General features: G+C 42.0%; 1 protein-coding gene across 3 annotated transcripts in view; it reads right to left on the bottom strand.

Moving 5' to 3' along the window:
- Window positions 1–14165, bottom strand: part of NRG1 (neuregulin 1) — a gene marked incomplete at both ends in the record, with an annotated part of 170764 nt that overhangs the window by 26221 nt on the left and 130378 nt on the right. For all 3 annotated transcript variants that reach the window (XM_084225540.1, XM_084225539.1, XM_084225538.1), the window contains one exon: window positions 553–682. In XM_084225540.1, coding sequence (XP_084081666.1) covers window positions 553–682 — 130 coding nt within the window. The remainder of the gene's footprint in view (window positions 1–552; window positions 683–14165) is intronic.

Here is a 14165-nt window from a genome sequence, read left to right on the forward strand (position 1 = left end):
GCACCCCACTAAACAAAACTCATATGATTTCATGAATCAAGACCACCACACAAAATAGTAACCTCCACCATCACCATGACATTCATTGATTTTATGCAATTAAACACAACAACAGTTGTGAATCTGGTCTCTCCAGAAACTGTTCAGTTACTACATCAGACAATTAAAATAACAGCTTCTTCTATACAAAGTGTAATATTCAATGCAGTTTTCCACACGTTTTTTTTTTCTTTCTAAATGTAGAATATTTAGTTTACAGTGTCTGTTTCATCTTATCTAACATAAGGCTCAAGTTGTGTTACTTTGTGACATATAAACACCAATAGAAGATGCTGTGACACCATCATGTAGAAATAGTTCCCAGTTAGCCTCTGCTTTTTCATGTGCCTCTGTAGAACACAGAGGTTATTCTTGGCATTCTTTCCCCATCCACATGGTTAAAAAATGAAGAAATGCAAGTTCAGAAGAAGACATTTTTCAGGTGCTCCTCTAAAGAAAAAACATTTGTGAGACCTGATGGCTCCAACAAAAGAAACAAATAGGATTTCTTACCTGCACAGGTATCTTGGGGGGTTTGTGAGGTCTTTAACCATGTAACACTCTCCCCCATTTACACAGAAGGCTTTCTGCTTTATGTCACATTTTGTGAGATGACTCGTCCCAGTTGTAGATGTGGAAGTGGCTGCAAAAGATAAGAATGAAAACACAGATCAGAGGCTGTTTTTCTTTCTGACTGGTAAGTGTACTTGTATGTGAGGCAAGAAGTAAGGCTAGGGAGGATCTGGCAAGCACTTTGAGCTCTCTATCTGCTGCTACCACAAGCACTAATCACTTGACCCTATATTTTGTTGATTGCCAGAGAGAATGGAGTTCAAATACATCCCTCAGAGACACATAACCCTACACTCAGCCTGGGAGGAAGTGAAGGTTTTCCTAGCCCTGTCCATGAAGTGGCCTAAAATTTTTGCAACACTCATATGTGTTTCCTTGAAAATGTGTTATTTATGTGCAGTAACTTTTATTGCATTAATCGCATTCAAGTGATTTTGGGGTGTGACAGTCATTACTGATTGCTGATATAGTGTCCAATAAAATAAGGCCCTGGAGGATATTTTCTCCTGGTATTGCCTTGAAGCAGGTATTTTCCAGTGAAGCTTAACCTGAGGCTCTGTGCTTATCCAAGATCCAGTCCAGCCACTTTCTTCTCCCCGAGGATAGGGTGAATGGCTGAATTCTGAGTGTCTCTTTCCTTGCTCATAAACAAGAGCTGTGACTACCCTGGGTTGACTCTGTAGGAGGAAGAGAAAGGGGAGGTTGGAGGTTTTGTTCCTTCCTGTGCAAATACAACTGCTACCATTGTGTCCACAGGAATCTTTGATCCAGAGACCAGCCTAGTATCTCCTGCAGTTGGGCTCATCTGCTTGAGGTGAGCATGAGGTTTTGGGACACCAGTGCTGCTAAACACCATTAGGTGTTTAAATTGCTACTAAACAAAAGCATCACCCTGACCACAGTGTTTTGTAGCTTACTCCCTGCTGCATTTAGGGAATATCTAGAGAAGGCAGGAGCATTGTTTATTTAGCAACCTTTAGGGAGGTGCCTGGAAAGGATAAGCAACTCACAGCCTTAGGAATTGCCAATGTAGTTTCTGTCAAGGATATGCTCTTCATAAACTCACAGAAAGCAACTCAACTTCTCCCCCCAAGGAGAGGGATAAGCCCCTTTGGTGGTGACAGTCTGTCCACACTGACTGCCGGTGAAGCTTAAACTCTTGACAATATGCCCATAAAGTTTAAATGGCTAAAACTAACTGAAGTGACTACCTGCAAACTGTAAAAAGTGGTGGAGATTCTTGCATGATATTTGTTTATTTCCAGACATACAGAAGTTAGGAATTTTGCTACTGTGATCAAAAAAATCCCTTTTTTTTTTTCTGAGAGACAGTTTGTACCCTGAGGTGGAACAGTGCTAGTCCCTATTGACTGATTTCACTGGAGTTGACTAGAAAGCTGCACACACCTACAGAAAAGTTGTCTGATATTTGAAACCTTTTCTAACACAAAGGCACCCAACGGGTATGCTTATAAAAGGTGACGTGTGACATTCTACCATTTCCTGGGCACACTGAATCTGTAGAAAACATGGTTTTAGCAGATCAACTATGAACAAATACCACTTATGCATTTCAAACTATAGTATGATACAGTCCCTGTCACATTTCACTTTTATGCATTTCACATATCTTCCAGGTAAATGCATATTTAGCACTCAGTACTTGGGAGAGTGCAGCATTTGGCTTCTTTCTCTTCCATGCTGCCGTGCTTGTATGGGGTGCTCTCCTCTAACAGGCCAGGAAAAACCCTCCAGTGACCTCTTCCAAAACTGAAGCTCCCTTCTGTTTCTCACTTGCATCCACACATTGTGTCACAGCTCCACAGATCCTGATCCTGACTGGGGCCTCTTAATGTTAATGAAATGCAAACATAGAGAATAGATTCCTCTTAATAACACATTCCTTTTTTCTGGCCCCTCAAAGCATGATTTATATCCTCTCAGACCAGGATAAATTTATGTCTGGTCTAGGGGCAGGAAAAGGGGTCATGTTTTAAGAGTAGTCTGACACTCTTTCAGCTAGCACCAGCTCAAACAGGACTTTGCACCCAATGTTGACAAAAGGCTGGCCCACAGACTGCCATCCGCTCAGCAGTGAAGGGTCCTCTGTGTTCGATGTCAGAGGCTTGACCACCATCCTTGAGGATCTCCCCTCCCTTAGGATGGGGAGATTTGCCTTGTAGAAGAGCCTTTCCTTCTCTGCTGGTGTGAAAGGAGCCTGGATTATTATCATAAAAGAGATGTCTGACATGACAGGCTGTGTCACACCATGTCCTAGGATGTAACAACGTGGGTGAGCCAATTCCATCTGTACAGCTAATGGATACTTTGAAGCCTCTGTGAGTCTCAACATGCAAACAATATTAAGCTTATCACTGCTGATAAACTATTCACCCCTTAATAAAGGACACTCTTCAAGCTGTGAGCCAAATACCCTGAGAATGTCCCTGAGCTCAGAAAGCTAGTGCATTCATTTGGAAGGGGAAAAGCAGCAATATTGCCTGCAACATTTTTGAAAAAAAGAAACCCCACCATTTTGCTACTCTTCTGGCTAATGCAATGTTTTAAATTGAACATTGAGGGTAGATACAGTAAAAAGGGGACTTGTAGCCGTCTGTAATTGTTCCATAATCTCACTTGCTTTTTCTTTAAGCAGAAGTTCAATCAAAACCAGAACACCATGGAGTTTCAAACTTAGCATTGATTTCCCAACTGATGTAAGTCAGATTTGGACAGCAGCAATTGCTCTGAGCTGATTATTAGAGATAGGAATAATCTGGAGCTCTCAGAGGAATCTCATCAGACAAGGGTTTCACATGTATTTGTGAGGAGTATCTTCACCCATGTTTTGGGCATCACATGTTCAAAACTGTTGTATAAATCTTGCACAAGAAGTTTCTCTGCATTACTGATCTGCTGGCACCATAGTCCCTGTCTGCCTGAGCTTTGTAATGAGTTGAGGGGAGGAAAAAAGTCTACCAGGAGTTAGTTCTGATACTAATTTTTCTTTGCAAAGTATGCATAGTTTTTATGGCATATGGCCAGTATTCAGTGTAGGCAATGTAAGCCCACTTTGCCAATTAAATACAAGAAACACTAACTGTGGGTTTGGGTTTCACTTAAAGCCACACAACGGAAGAAATGTTGTGTTTGGGAGCAGGTGTTCACCAAAATCCATTTCATACAGTCCATAACTAGACCCAAAATATGGCCTTTCAGTACATCTCTAGCAGACATGGTCTTGGAAGATGTTGAGTGGGAATGACCAGCAGTGATGAGATAAAGCACACAGCTGTAGAATGTGTATCTGTACACTGTTACTTCTCCACCTAGTCAAAATTTGTACCTACTTCCTTTTTTGCAATGTTTTCTTCAGCTATACAAGCATAAGAGAGAAAAGCTGTTTTTTTCCTAACTACAAGGACTAAACTACACACATTACAGGTAAATCACAATTTGAAAATATCATGCATGAGAGAATATCTGAAAACACTCCATAGTTTACCTTCCCCTCTCCCTTCCCTGAAGGCAGAAACACCATACTTAAAAAAGCAACTGCAGGCAGTGTGAACAAGGTCACTTCTTGTAAAGCAAATATTCACATGGCACTGAAAAACAATGAGATTGACTCCCATCCATGGGAATTGCCTAAAGACATTAACAAGAAGAAAAATAGAAGCGATTCCATTTTTTCAAAAGCAGTTCTATAAAAGGTGAATTACTGTTGTAAAACTACCTTAGGTTCATTTCATGTCAAGCAGACAAAACTTCATGTAATTCTGTTCTTACCTGGGGAATCTCTGACCCTTTTTTTCTGGTTTGAAACAGAAAAATGCATTCTCTTTCTCTCTCTTGCTCTCCAAAAAACTCTCTGATGTTTAGTGGCTACAGCACCAAGACACCCAGACCCTGCACAGACTAGACAGTCCACTGAGAGGAGCCCTAAGGGATCTCTTACTCAATTCAGACTAAGAGGGAAGAGCTTTGCAAGCTAAACAGAATAGTATCCATGGCTCTTTGAATTGAGTTTCTGCAAAGGTGGTGTAAAATCAGAGGACACACTCAAAGTCATGCAAGGGAGCTAGTGAGATGCTTATGACTCAGAGAAGGCAAAGTGGCATCTGCAGCACAAAGGAAAGTCTGCCGTTCTCACTGGAAGGCTGCTTAGGGGAGTTAAATAGGCCACCTTACTGGACTGCAGATGGACACCTTTCCAGACTCTGTTTGTGAACCTGTGGCTCATGCTGGTGGTGAGAAAGGGACCTGCATGGAGTGAAGGATGGACTGAACGAGAGCAGGAGGTGCACACAAACATGCTTTGGGGCAACAGAGTGTCTGCTCCCAGTTGAAAGCCAGTTTTACTAACGCATATGCCTACACTTGAAGTTCATTCATTTCTTTGAAAGCACAGTCCAGCTCCCTCTTGACTTGCTGATATGCAGCCTAGAGATGCACATCCCTGTCTGTAGGGTACATTGGTTCCCTGTGCAACCTTGGCTGTAGCACTTAATTCCTCTGTATCTCCATGAAACCACCTACGTTTTCTTCCCGCTGAGTACTGAGCCTCTTAACTCACTCTGACTTCCCTGATGAATCCAACTTGCAAGGTACTTACAGTACAGAAAACCTTGGCATTTCTGTACTACACTGAATGAGGAAAGCTGCTGGTTCCAGTGTAACTGTGGGCAGCAGAAGCTACATGCATACTTTCAAGGAGAAGAGAAGCCAAAACATGAGAGCAATCAAAAATTAGGCTGTTTCTCAAGAGACAACATCACAAGACTTTCCATTTTACCAGGTGTGTAAAAAGATGCATTTCATAGAGTCCTTCCCACTTAATTGTTTCAGACCTTAAACTGCATTCATGTAGCTGTGAACATACCAAGGGTTTAAAAAACTACCAACGCCAACAGATAAACACCAGAGGAAAAAACCCTCCAAAACAACCAAGTCTCTATATGAGACATTTACAGTCTGTTTCATGAGGCTGCTCAGAATTTTTCACATTGTTTTTGTGATTTAATACCCTAAAATGGCTGTTCAATCCAGTTAAATTCTTTTTCAGCTTCTCCCTTCACAAATAACATGCAGTGTAATAGATTCCTGGGACCTCCACATGAGAAGAGGATCTGTTCAGCCAGCAGCTGGAATTGTGTGCATAAAAGCTAGTAGAATTGTTCTCTGGCCCTAAGGCAGTACTTTCTCCTTTGGCACTATCTCTCTGAAGATCAGGGCCAGCAAGAAGGAAACAGGAAATCACCGGGTCTGCAAGATAGAAACTTCAGGAAAGATTGAGAGCACATAAACTCTTGCTGAACCAAGGCGGCACGTCTCTCTTCCCCCTATGACAGGGACTCAGTGGTGGTTTCCTTTCACAAATGCAACCTTAGCAAAGCAAAGTAAAAAAAAAAAAAAAAAAAAAGGAAGAAAAACAAAGCACAGGCGCTTCAGCTTGCTGCACCACCCGATGGCTTCCTCCCTGATAGGCCAACAGACTGACCCAGTTGGCAGGCGCGCGACTGCGAGACCTGCACAGCATCTGGCTCACCACAGAGGGTCAAGAGGTGACACGTGCTAAACACTGCTGATCAAGAACAACTTTTGTTTGCTTCGTTTAACTTTGAGATGGGCATGGGCACAGACACATGAAGTTCACGAGTTGTTAGTGAGGAAATGCGATTACTGCTCGCAAAAGAAAGTTTTCAGAAGAAGGATGGAAAACACAGGCTGTGGAAGAATACTAGCGAATGGAAAGACCGGGTTGAAACTGAGCTTTGAGACAAGGCATAGTTTTTCACTACTGTGAAAGATGTCAGCTTGCACTTGAGGGTGGTGTGATAAGTGAAAGGTTTGTAAGAGCCTTTAGAGAGCTTTCCTCACCTGGTGAAGGGAGACATGTAGGGCACAACACAAGGCAGTGACAGACCAGAGCATCACAAGGGGAAAAATGTGTGCGTGGTAGGAAGGGACAGGAGGTACAGAAAAGAAAGGAGGCGCAGAGGAAATAAACATAGATTGGACCAATGCACAAAAACCAGGTCTAAGCTCAGGAATGCTAAACTGACAGGAAGTGGTCAGACAAGCCAAACAAGGAAGTGCTTTTACTATTGGGAGACAACCTTGCAAGTGCCAGGAATGGGTGGGAGAGTCTGAAAATTTAGAGACCTTAGATTAAAGCAGACAGCAGACAAGGAGCTGAATGCAAATGGCATGATACAATGAATGTTATCCAGTGAGGAGTCCTTTGCTGCACTGGAGAACATCCCATCATGCAGAAAAACCTGAGTGGCCAAATAAACTTTAGGAAAGTATTCCTGGCTCACCTTGTTTTGGAGGCCAAAAGGCCTCTTTTCCATGTTCACTGTGCAGCAAGGTAAGGTACATAACTTATTGGTCTTGAAGTAAAGAGCTCAATAATGGGCTGAGCCCATGCTAACCCACCGTTAATACATTTGCTAGGAGGTGCTTCATCACGTGTGTCTTACTCCTGTGTATCTCACAGCTCTTCTGCAGAGCTCTGAAAGGTCTCTTCAGGCTGCTGACCACCAGGGCAGATGCAGAGGAGACCATTGAAACTGAAAAGGAGACTTAGAGTGGAGGTGGAGCTTCACAAAGCAAGAGCTGCCTTGGTTGTCCAGGTCCTCCCCTGTTAGTCCTGCTCCCAAGGGAAGAAAACAGCTGTTGGACAGGTGAGAAGCCATGTACAGCTGAGTGCCAAGGCACAGATACCAATCTTAGGAGAACTGACTGCACCAAATCACTGGGCAGATCACGTTTTCCTGTTGCTGTCATGGCCCTGTCTAATCAATAAGAAAGGTGCTATTGCAACCATCTGCAGCTGCATTGCAGCCTGGAGTGGTGACCAATCGCACCTACATGAAAATCAAACTGCTGGCAGGAGGACTGGACTCAAGACCACAAAGCAGAGAATTTAGGCTCTTTTCTCAAGTCCCAAATGTCCTCGTTCTGCCACGCAGTGTGGGGGGCACCCTAATCCAAACAGTGTCATTTCTGTGGAGAGCAAACCACCATACCCGAAGGTTTTAACTCAAGAAGACTTTTTGCTTAAAAACCAGGGAAGAAGAACCTTGACAGAACCGAAAGGACAAGCACACAAAGACTATGAAGATTATGAAGACAGATTGCTGTCCTTCAAGAAAATGTCCAGAGGGAATCTGAACATTATCCTAAGGCCCTGCCAGCTACCCAAATTCAACTGCAAATTTGGCATGGCAGCAATCTTCCTGAGAAATGCGACAGCAAGTACAGCTGTACTACCACTGCTTTCCCTGCCTCAGGATGCAGACCCAGAATTTTTTTTTCTCTATTCCAGTCCACATATGATACTTTCTGTGAAGGTTGATCATTTAGCTCACTTGTGCTGTAACCAAAATTCAATTACTCAGATACATAATGGTAGAAAATCTAGGTCTGATCAGCTGCAGTTAGATTCAGCTCAGGTGGCCATGCTGTCTTACTCCTCCTGAAAGTTACTGTGGCAGAGGATTGTATTACAGATTCCATCTAGTACCATCAAGTTTGCCCTAATGGGTATGTAGTGATACTGACATAACTACTTCCTTATCACATTGAGTACTGAAATAATTTCATTCCATTATAACATAGTCAGTCAAAATCTATTCTTGTTCCTCTTTCCTCTGAAGGATTTTTGTTATTAATTCCAAGTAACCAATTATACTTGTGCAGATCAGTGCAAAATGTCTTTACCTCTTTAGTTCTATCTACTCACAGAGAAGCAGGGATAATAAAGACTATTTAGCAGCTTATGAAAGAAAGCCTGAAAGCTTTTTATTACAAATTACGTTTCATATAAATTCAACATGATAATCCCTGTCATGAATCCTCCTTCAGGAAAGCACTGCAGCAATAATAGAACTAAAAGTGAGCCAATAAGCCCACACAAATTTGAGATTGCACTCAAGCACCCGCTTAACTTATTGTCACATTCATTTCCATGTTTCCCCCTGTGTCTTTATAAAGTTCTTCTGAAGGAGAATGGATTTCAGCATGGTGCCTTAAGTGTTTAGCCTTGTTGAAAGAAAGATTTACCCACTGAAATACCTCATGGTAAATAAATTGGCAAGAGGAGGTTTTGTCTGCAACCTTTCCTGGAATAATTTTAAATGCCCAGTCCAGGATTCTTAGGCACCCATTAATCTGTCTCCTACTGCAAACTCTGCCGTGAAAAACATATAGGTTACCAATTCTACAATGAAAAAAGGTTTTATGGACTTTGAAGCACATCTTCAAAGTCATTAAGGACACGTTTCCTCCCCGTGCCCCCATCTCCAAAGCACAAAAGACTATCTGTTGCTTTCCTTGTGGCCATCTGCTTCAGGGAGGTGGTCATGAAAGGAAGCCTCTGGAAATGTGAGGCATGAAAGGGATGGGCTAAACCTGAAGGCAATGGAAGCTCAATCTGTTCAACCAGCCTGAGAACCCTGGGCCGTGGGGAAGAACAGAGTAGCAGAGATTAGCTTTTAAGATATAATTGCAGTCCTTGTCACAAGCTCTGACACAGACTAGTGCAGAAATACGCCTTCAGTTCTGAGTTAAAGATACAGCAAAAGTAACTTCTCTAGAAAACACAAAGGGCTGCTCACAGGTTGCCAAATATCTCCTTGATATCTTTGATAAGAAAGCTTTACAAGAAAGGATTCCCAATAGACAGGCAAGTATGAAGATAAGCAAAGAACAAGAATGCTTATCAAAGACAGCTTCCTTTCTAATGCACTCAATTTATTTGTCAGTTTACCTGGATATTTGTATTACACCAGAGATTTCCATGGCCTTTGATTTTTTACCTTTTTTAAAATTTTACATTTCCTGTACAGTTCAAAACAAAGTTTTGAAATATAACCTGTAGACAAGGCTTTATTCTCTTGCTGCTAAAAATAATACCTCAACTTGAAATGTGCCAATCCCCTTAGAAAAAGGTATGATAAAATCTCAGACAGAGCTGTTAGGTCTCTTATGCAGGTTCTGCTAGAAGATCGAATCTTCTGTCCTCCTTGGGAATTGCTCATTGAGACCACAGAGAAAAATCCTCTCTGGGTGGCTGCAGAGGGAAATTTTGACTGTGTTATCCACCAGCACAGCCATGGGACCTATTGTTTTGAAGAATACAGAGTTACCACTTCCCTGTTTGGAATTTCTCTCTCCAGAGAAGAGTGGTGGAGAAAGATATTATTAGGTTATGCCTTGCTTATAAGAAGATCCTTTGGACCCTTTAAGCAGGGTCCTTTAATTGCAAACTGTCAAAGCACTTAGAATTCCTATCAAAGAATGAGCTTTCTGTAGCAAGGGAATCTTTTCTCATTTCCCTCTCTAATTTCCTGCCTGGAGGTATGAAATTGTCACTGTTTATAGTGCTGCTTGAGAATGAGTGAGTGTGAAGTGGCACTCAGGGAAATCATACTAGTGACAGTAAAAAGACAAACAAGAATGGCCTAGAAAGCATGACTAGCAGGGCAAAGTGGAAAGATTTCAGATTGCCTAGCCTGAAAGAATTTTTTTTCCTAACTGTGTAGTGTAGTCCTGGTGGGACTGACTCCCACAGGCTTCAAAAGATTGCGTGATGTGTCAGGAGCAGTCACATTAGCAGGCAGCAGCTCAGTGTCCTCAGTGAACCCTGCCAGGACCTCTGAGAACTGCTGCAGATGGCAGCTGTGGCTGCAGAGGAGCAAGTTCTTACACCCAGACCAGCCCTGACAGTCTGCTCTCTTTCCCCTGACCTCACTCCTGCCACTTCTTCCACTGCCTGCCTTAAAAGGTGTGCAGCAGTTCACCTTGGGCTCACTGACAAAGTTTGGCAGCAAAACTTCAGAAGTTCCTGCAAGAGCAGAGAGCAGGGGAATGCTGTCTGTTACATCTGCTGTCAATTCAGTTTTTTAAAAAAAAGGATCTAGTAGTATATTTGTTGCAATAGAAAGGACTACCTTCGTTCTATCAACAACACTGTTTGTTCTGACATTAATTTTTCAGCTGCTAATCTTGTTTTATTCAGCTGTTGTTTCTTCAGCTAAGCTGTATTTTAATGTGCTGATACAATAATACCATTTCATCAGTTCCTGTTCTCAAGAAACATCAGACAGGACTATGCAATAAACATGTAACTGTACCAGACAGTTTTCAAATGTTTGTGAAAAGGTTGAAGTTTTTTTCACTTAAAAAGAAATACATGAAAACAAGCATAACATTATTTTTCTAGACTCTAAAAAACAGTCTAGTAACAACCATTGCAGAAAAATAAAATGTGTTCTTGTTGAGAATAAATGGCACATTTCCTCCAGCAGTTGATTTCTACAATCTGGTTATAAATCTGTCAAAAATCAGATTTTTAATGGAATGCTAACAGATTCTGGGCAGTTTCTGTGCTAATAGAGCCACTTTCATACTCATGCAGATACAGACGCGCAGAAAGCATGGATTTGCAGGAATGAGAAAATGGTTCAACAGCCTGATCAGGACAAGACAGGCTCTCAGTGAAGGAGAACATGCAGTCCAGATGAACATCATACTTTCTACAGAAAGCAAAGAGTTTTGTCCAGCTAAGGGAGGAAATGTGGCAACAATGCTTGCAGCCAAAAAAGCTGCCCTGTGCATACGTGGCAATTGCCTTTCCAGCATAAAGTGAGCTGCTAAGGCAGTCCTATTGTTGGTCCTTGCTCTTCAGCTCTAAAAGGGATTCTTTGCTGGTATGGAACATCTCATGTACAAGGAAAAGCTGAAAGAACTGAGTTTGCTCAGCCTGGAGAAGAGAAGGCTTCAGGGTGACCTAACTGTGGCCTTCCAGTACCTGAAGGGAGCCTACATGAAAGATGGAGGCTCACCTTTCTTCTGCAGACTGGGCCTAATCTTTGGGGTTCCTTGCAGAAAATGGTTAGTGCATGTGGTACCCTACCAATGACCTTCCAAGCAGTCCATTTGCTCACAATTTTTTGAACCATTTGGTATCAAAATGAAAATATATTTTCATTAGTTAATGTTAAGGTGGGTTTGTCTTTAAATCTTCTTTCAGTCTACAGCTGAACTGTTATGGTTTCTCAACTGACCCATCTGTTTTATAGTGCCACGAGGTGCACATTTAAGAAAGAAATCTGTGCTAATGGGAACCTCAAGTATCAAATGTGTCACTGCCTCTTGCAGGTGACTCAGGAACTGCCTTCCCCCACCCTGAAAGAGAGACCCAGTGAATCTCCCTCATCTCATTGCTTGTCAAATAGCATTATTCCATGGGTTTCAGCCAGCAATTTAACAAAGCCCAAAAGATAACCCATTCTCTCTCTCACCTATTCTCTGGAAGAGAATAGAACACCTGAGCCCGGTAAAACTTGGTATTCTTTACACCAAAAAGCAGAATGTGTTTAACATATTAGAGTTATTGGGCAGATGCACCAATCTAAGGACAGAAAGAGAGAGAGAAGCTCCTGAAAGTCTTGAGGACAGGACAGAAACGTTGCACAAATCAGTGAAGAGGGAAGCTGCCGAATGTGCAGGCCAACATCATAGGTGAATGCTTGACAGAGACAGCACTGGAGCTCTCCCGAGGACACAGATGCAGGCTTTTTTTAAAATATTATCTTCTATATGAAGTAAAACAAGATCAAAAGTTGGAGCTGTTTAAAAACCCTGAGCCAATCTTAAAAAACCCTGAGTTTAGTTTAGAACAGGAGGATATTTATATAAAAATAAATAATTCATCAGGTATTTTTATTGTTTTGTTGATAAGGCTTTGAGCTTATCTTGTATTGCAATCCAAACAGTTAGACTTTCCTTTTTTCCTTTGGAATGAAAGCTAAAACATAGCTTGAAGAAGGAAGTTATTTTTGAAGGGATTCTGTCTATGCTGTACGCTGGTTGCAGTAATTCAGCATTTTACCATAGCCAGGAAAACCCTGCAATCCATTGCAAACTGCCTGTAAATATTGCTTTCAAAGGTTCCTTGGCTGCATACCCAATAATGTTGCAGATTCAACTGCAAGGAACACGTTACCAGCCTGTGAAAGGATAAAGGATTTAGTTACGGCAAATTTCTGTTACTCTTACAAATTTGGAGAGAAGGTTGAGCCTTTTAACAGGGTGAAAGTAGTAACTGGTTGATTTTCTCCAGGGTTGGAAAGAGTGCAGGGGAAAGGACTACGATGCCAGCCTGGATGTGTGGCAGCCTTGTGGCTGTGCCCAGGCATCACAACTCTGTGCTGGCAGAGCTGCTGCTGTTGGCACAAGGCTGCACCTGAGACCCGTGGGAGCTGCTTTTGGGGAGTGGTGCCTCTTCCCTTTCTGCTGCCAGCCCTCTCCTGCAGCCTTCCTTACCAACCTGCAACCTGCAGAAACTCAGCAAGCTTCCTGGCACTAAGATCTCAGTAAAGATAAGTTGAGAACAGCACTTCTAGCCCAAACCTGTGTCTTACAGGATGCATATCCTTGCTGGAAAATACTTCAAGGTCAGTGAAGACAAGTCAAATTTGAGTATGCCAGGGCAAAACAGAATGATTTTTCTCTCTTCAGGGTGATCCTCTTACAGCCAAGCAAAGCTGACTTCATGTCTTTTCCAACTTTCCTCTTGTATCAGAGGCCTATGTCAGCTGTCTGTCTGACTTAACCTTGGTCAGCAGGACACAGATAGTGCTGTGGCAGATATTGTCTTCCTCCACTTACTCAAAATTGCTTCGTTCCACCAAAGCCATACATTTTGTTAGTGGCTGCAGCCACACCATGGAGGTAAAGAAAGCCCTGGGTTGGTACTATGCCAGTGGTGAGCTAAGTCACATGGCTTGTGCAATCTCTTGCTCTCACAGTGCTGTAGATGTGACCTCTGGATGCCATTAATTTTCCATGGCCTTTATGAAACTCATTGAATGGGACAAAATTGCATTTTGCTGTGCAAGGAGTCTGCTTTGAGACAAAAGGGCAAAACAGTCCAGGAGAATTTATCTGCCAAAGTCACTTATGACTCGAATGAAATAAGAAACTGATGCCACTGAGAGAGGGGGAGGGGAGACAGAGACATCTTCTCTCTGATGTTTTTGCATGATTTCTCTGCCTTTATTTACATGTACCAATGAAGAGTGGTCCTTGGAGAAGTTTTCTTTAACGCTTTTAATGCTAGAAGCAGCTCTTCGAAATAAATAGTTTCAGACAGCACTGGCATGGAAATGAGTAAATTTGAGCATCTAGATGAAAATTGTCCTTTTTAGCTAGGGATGAAAACAAAGACTAGATTAGAACACTCACATGTGGGAGAGACAAGTCTAAATCAGTGAATGACAGCTCTGACTAATGGAAAAATGAATTCACAGATAATAAACTAAGAATTATATGAAATATATTTGCTTAACTACTTTTTTTTCCTCCTTGCTTTGGTCTGTTAGCTCTGCGTGGTCTTGCAAAAATTTACTGTGGCATAGGATCTTCCCTTCATTATTCATGCTGATCAGAAGAAATGTGGATATCAAAGAGATATCTATTAAGAGATGATGCTAGAAAAAAAGAAATGAAAAAACCCCTTTTATATTTTGCAAAACTAGAAA

This window comes from Fringilla coelebs (genome assembly GCF_963513975.1).
Source record: "Fringilla coelebs genome assembly, chromosome: Z".
Lineage (NCBI taxonomy): Eukaryota > Metazoa > Chordata > Aves > Passeriformes > Fringillidae > Fringilla > Fringilla coelebs.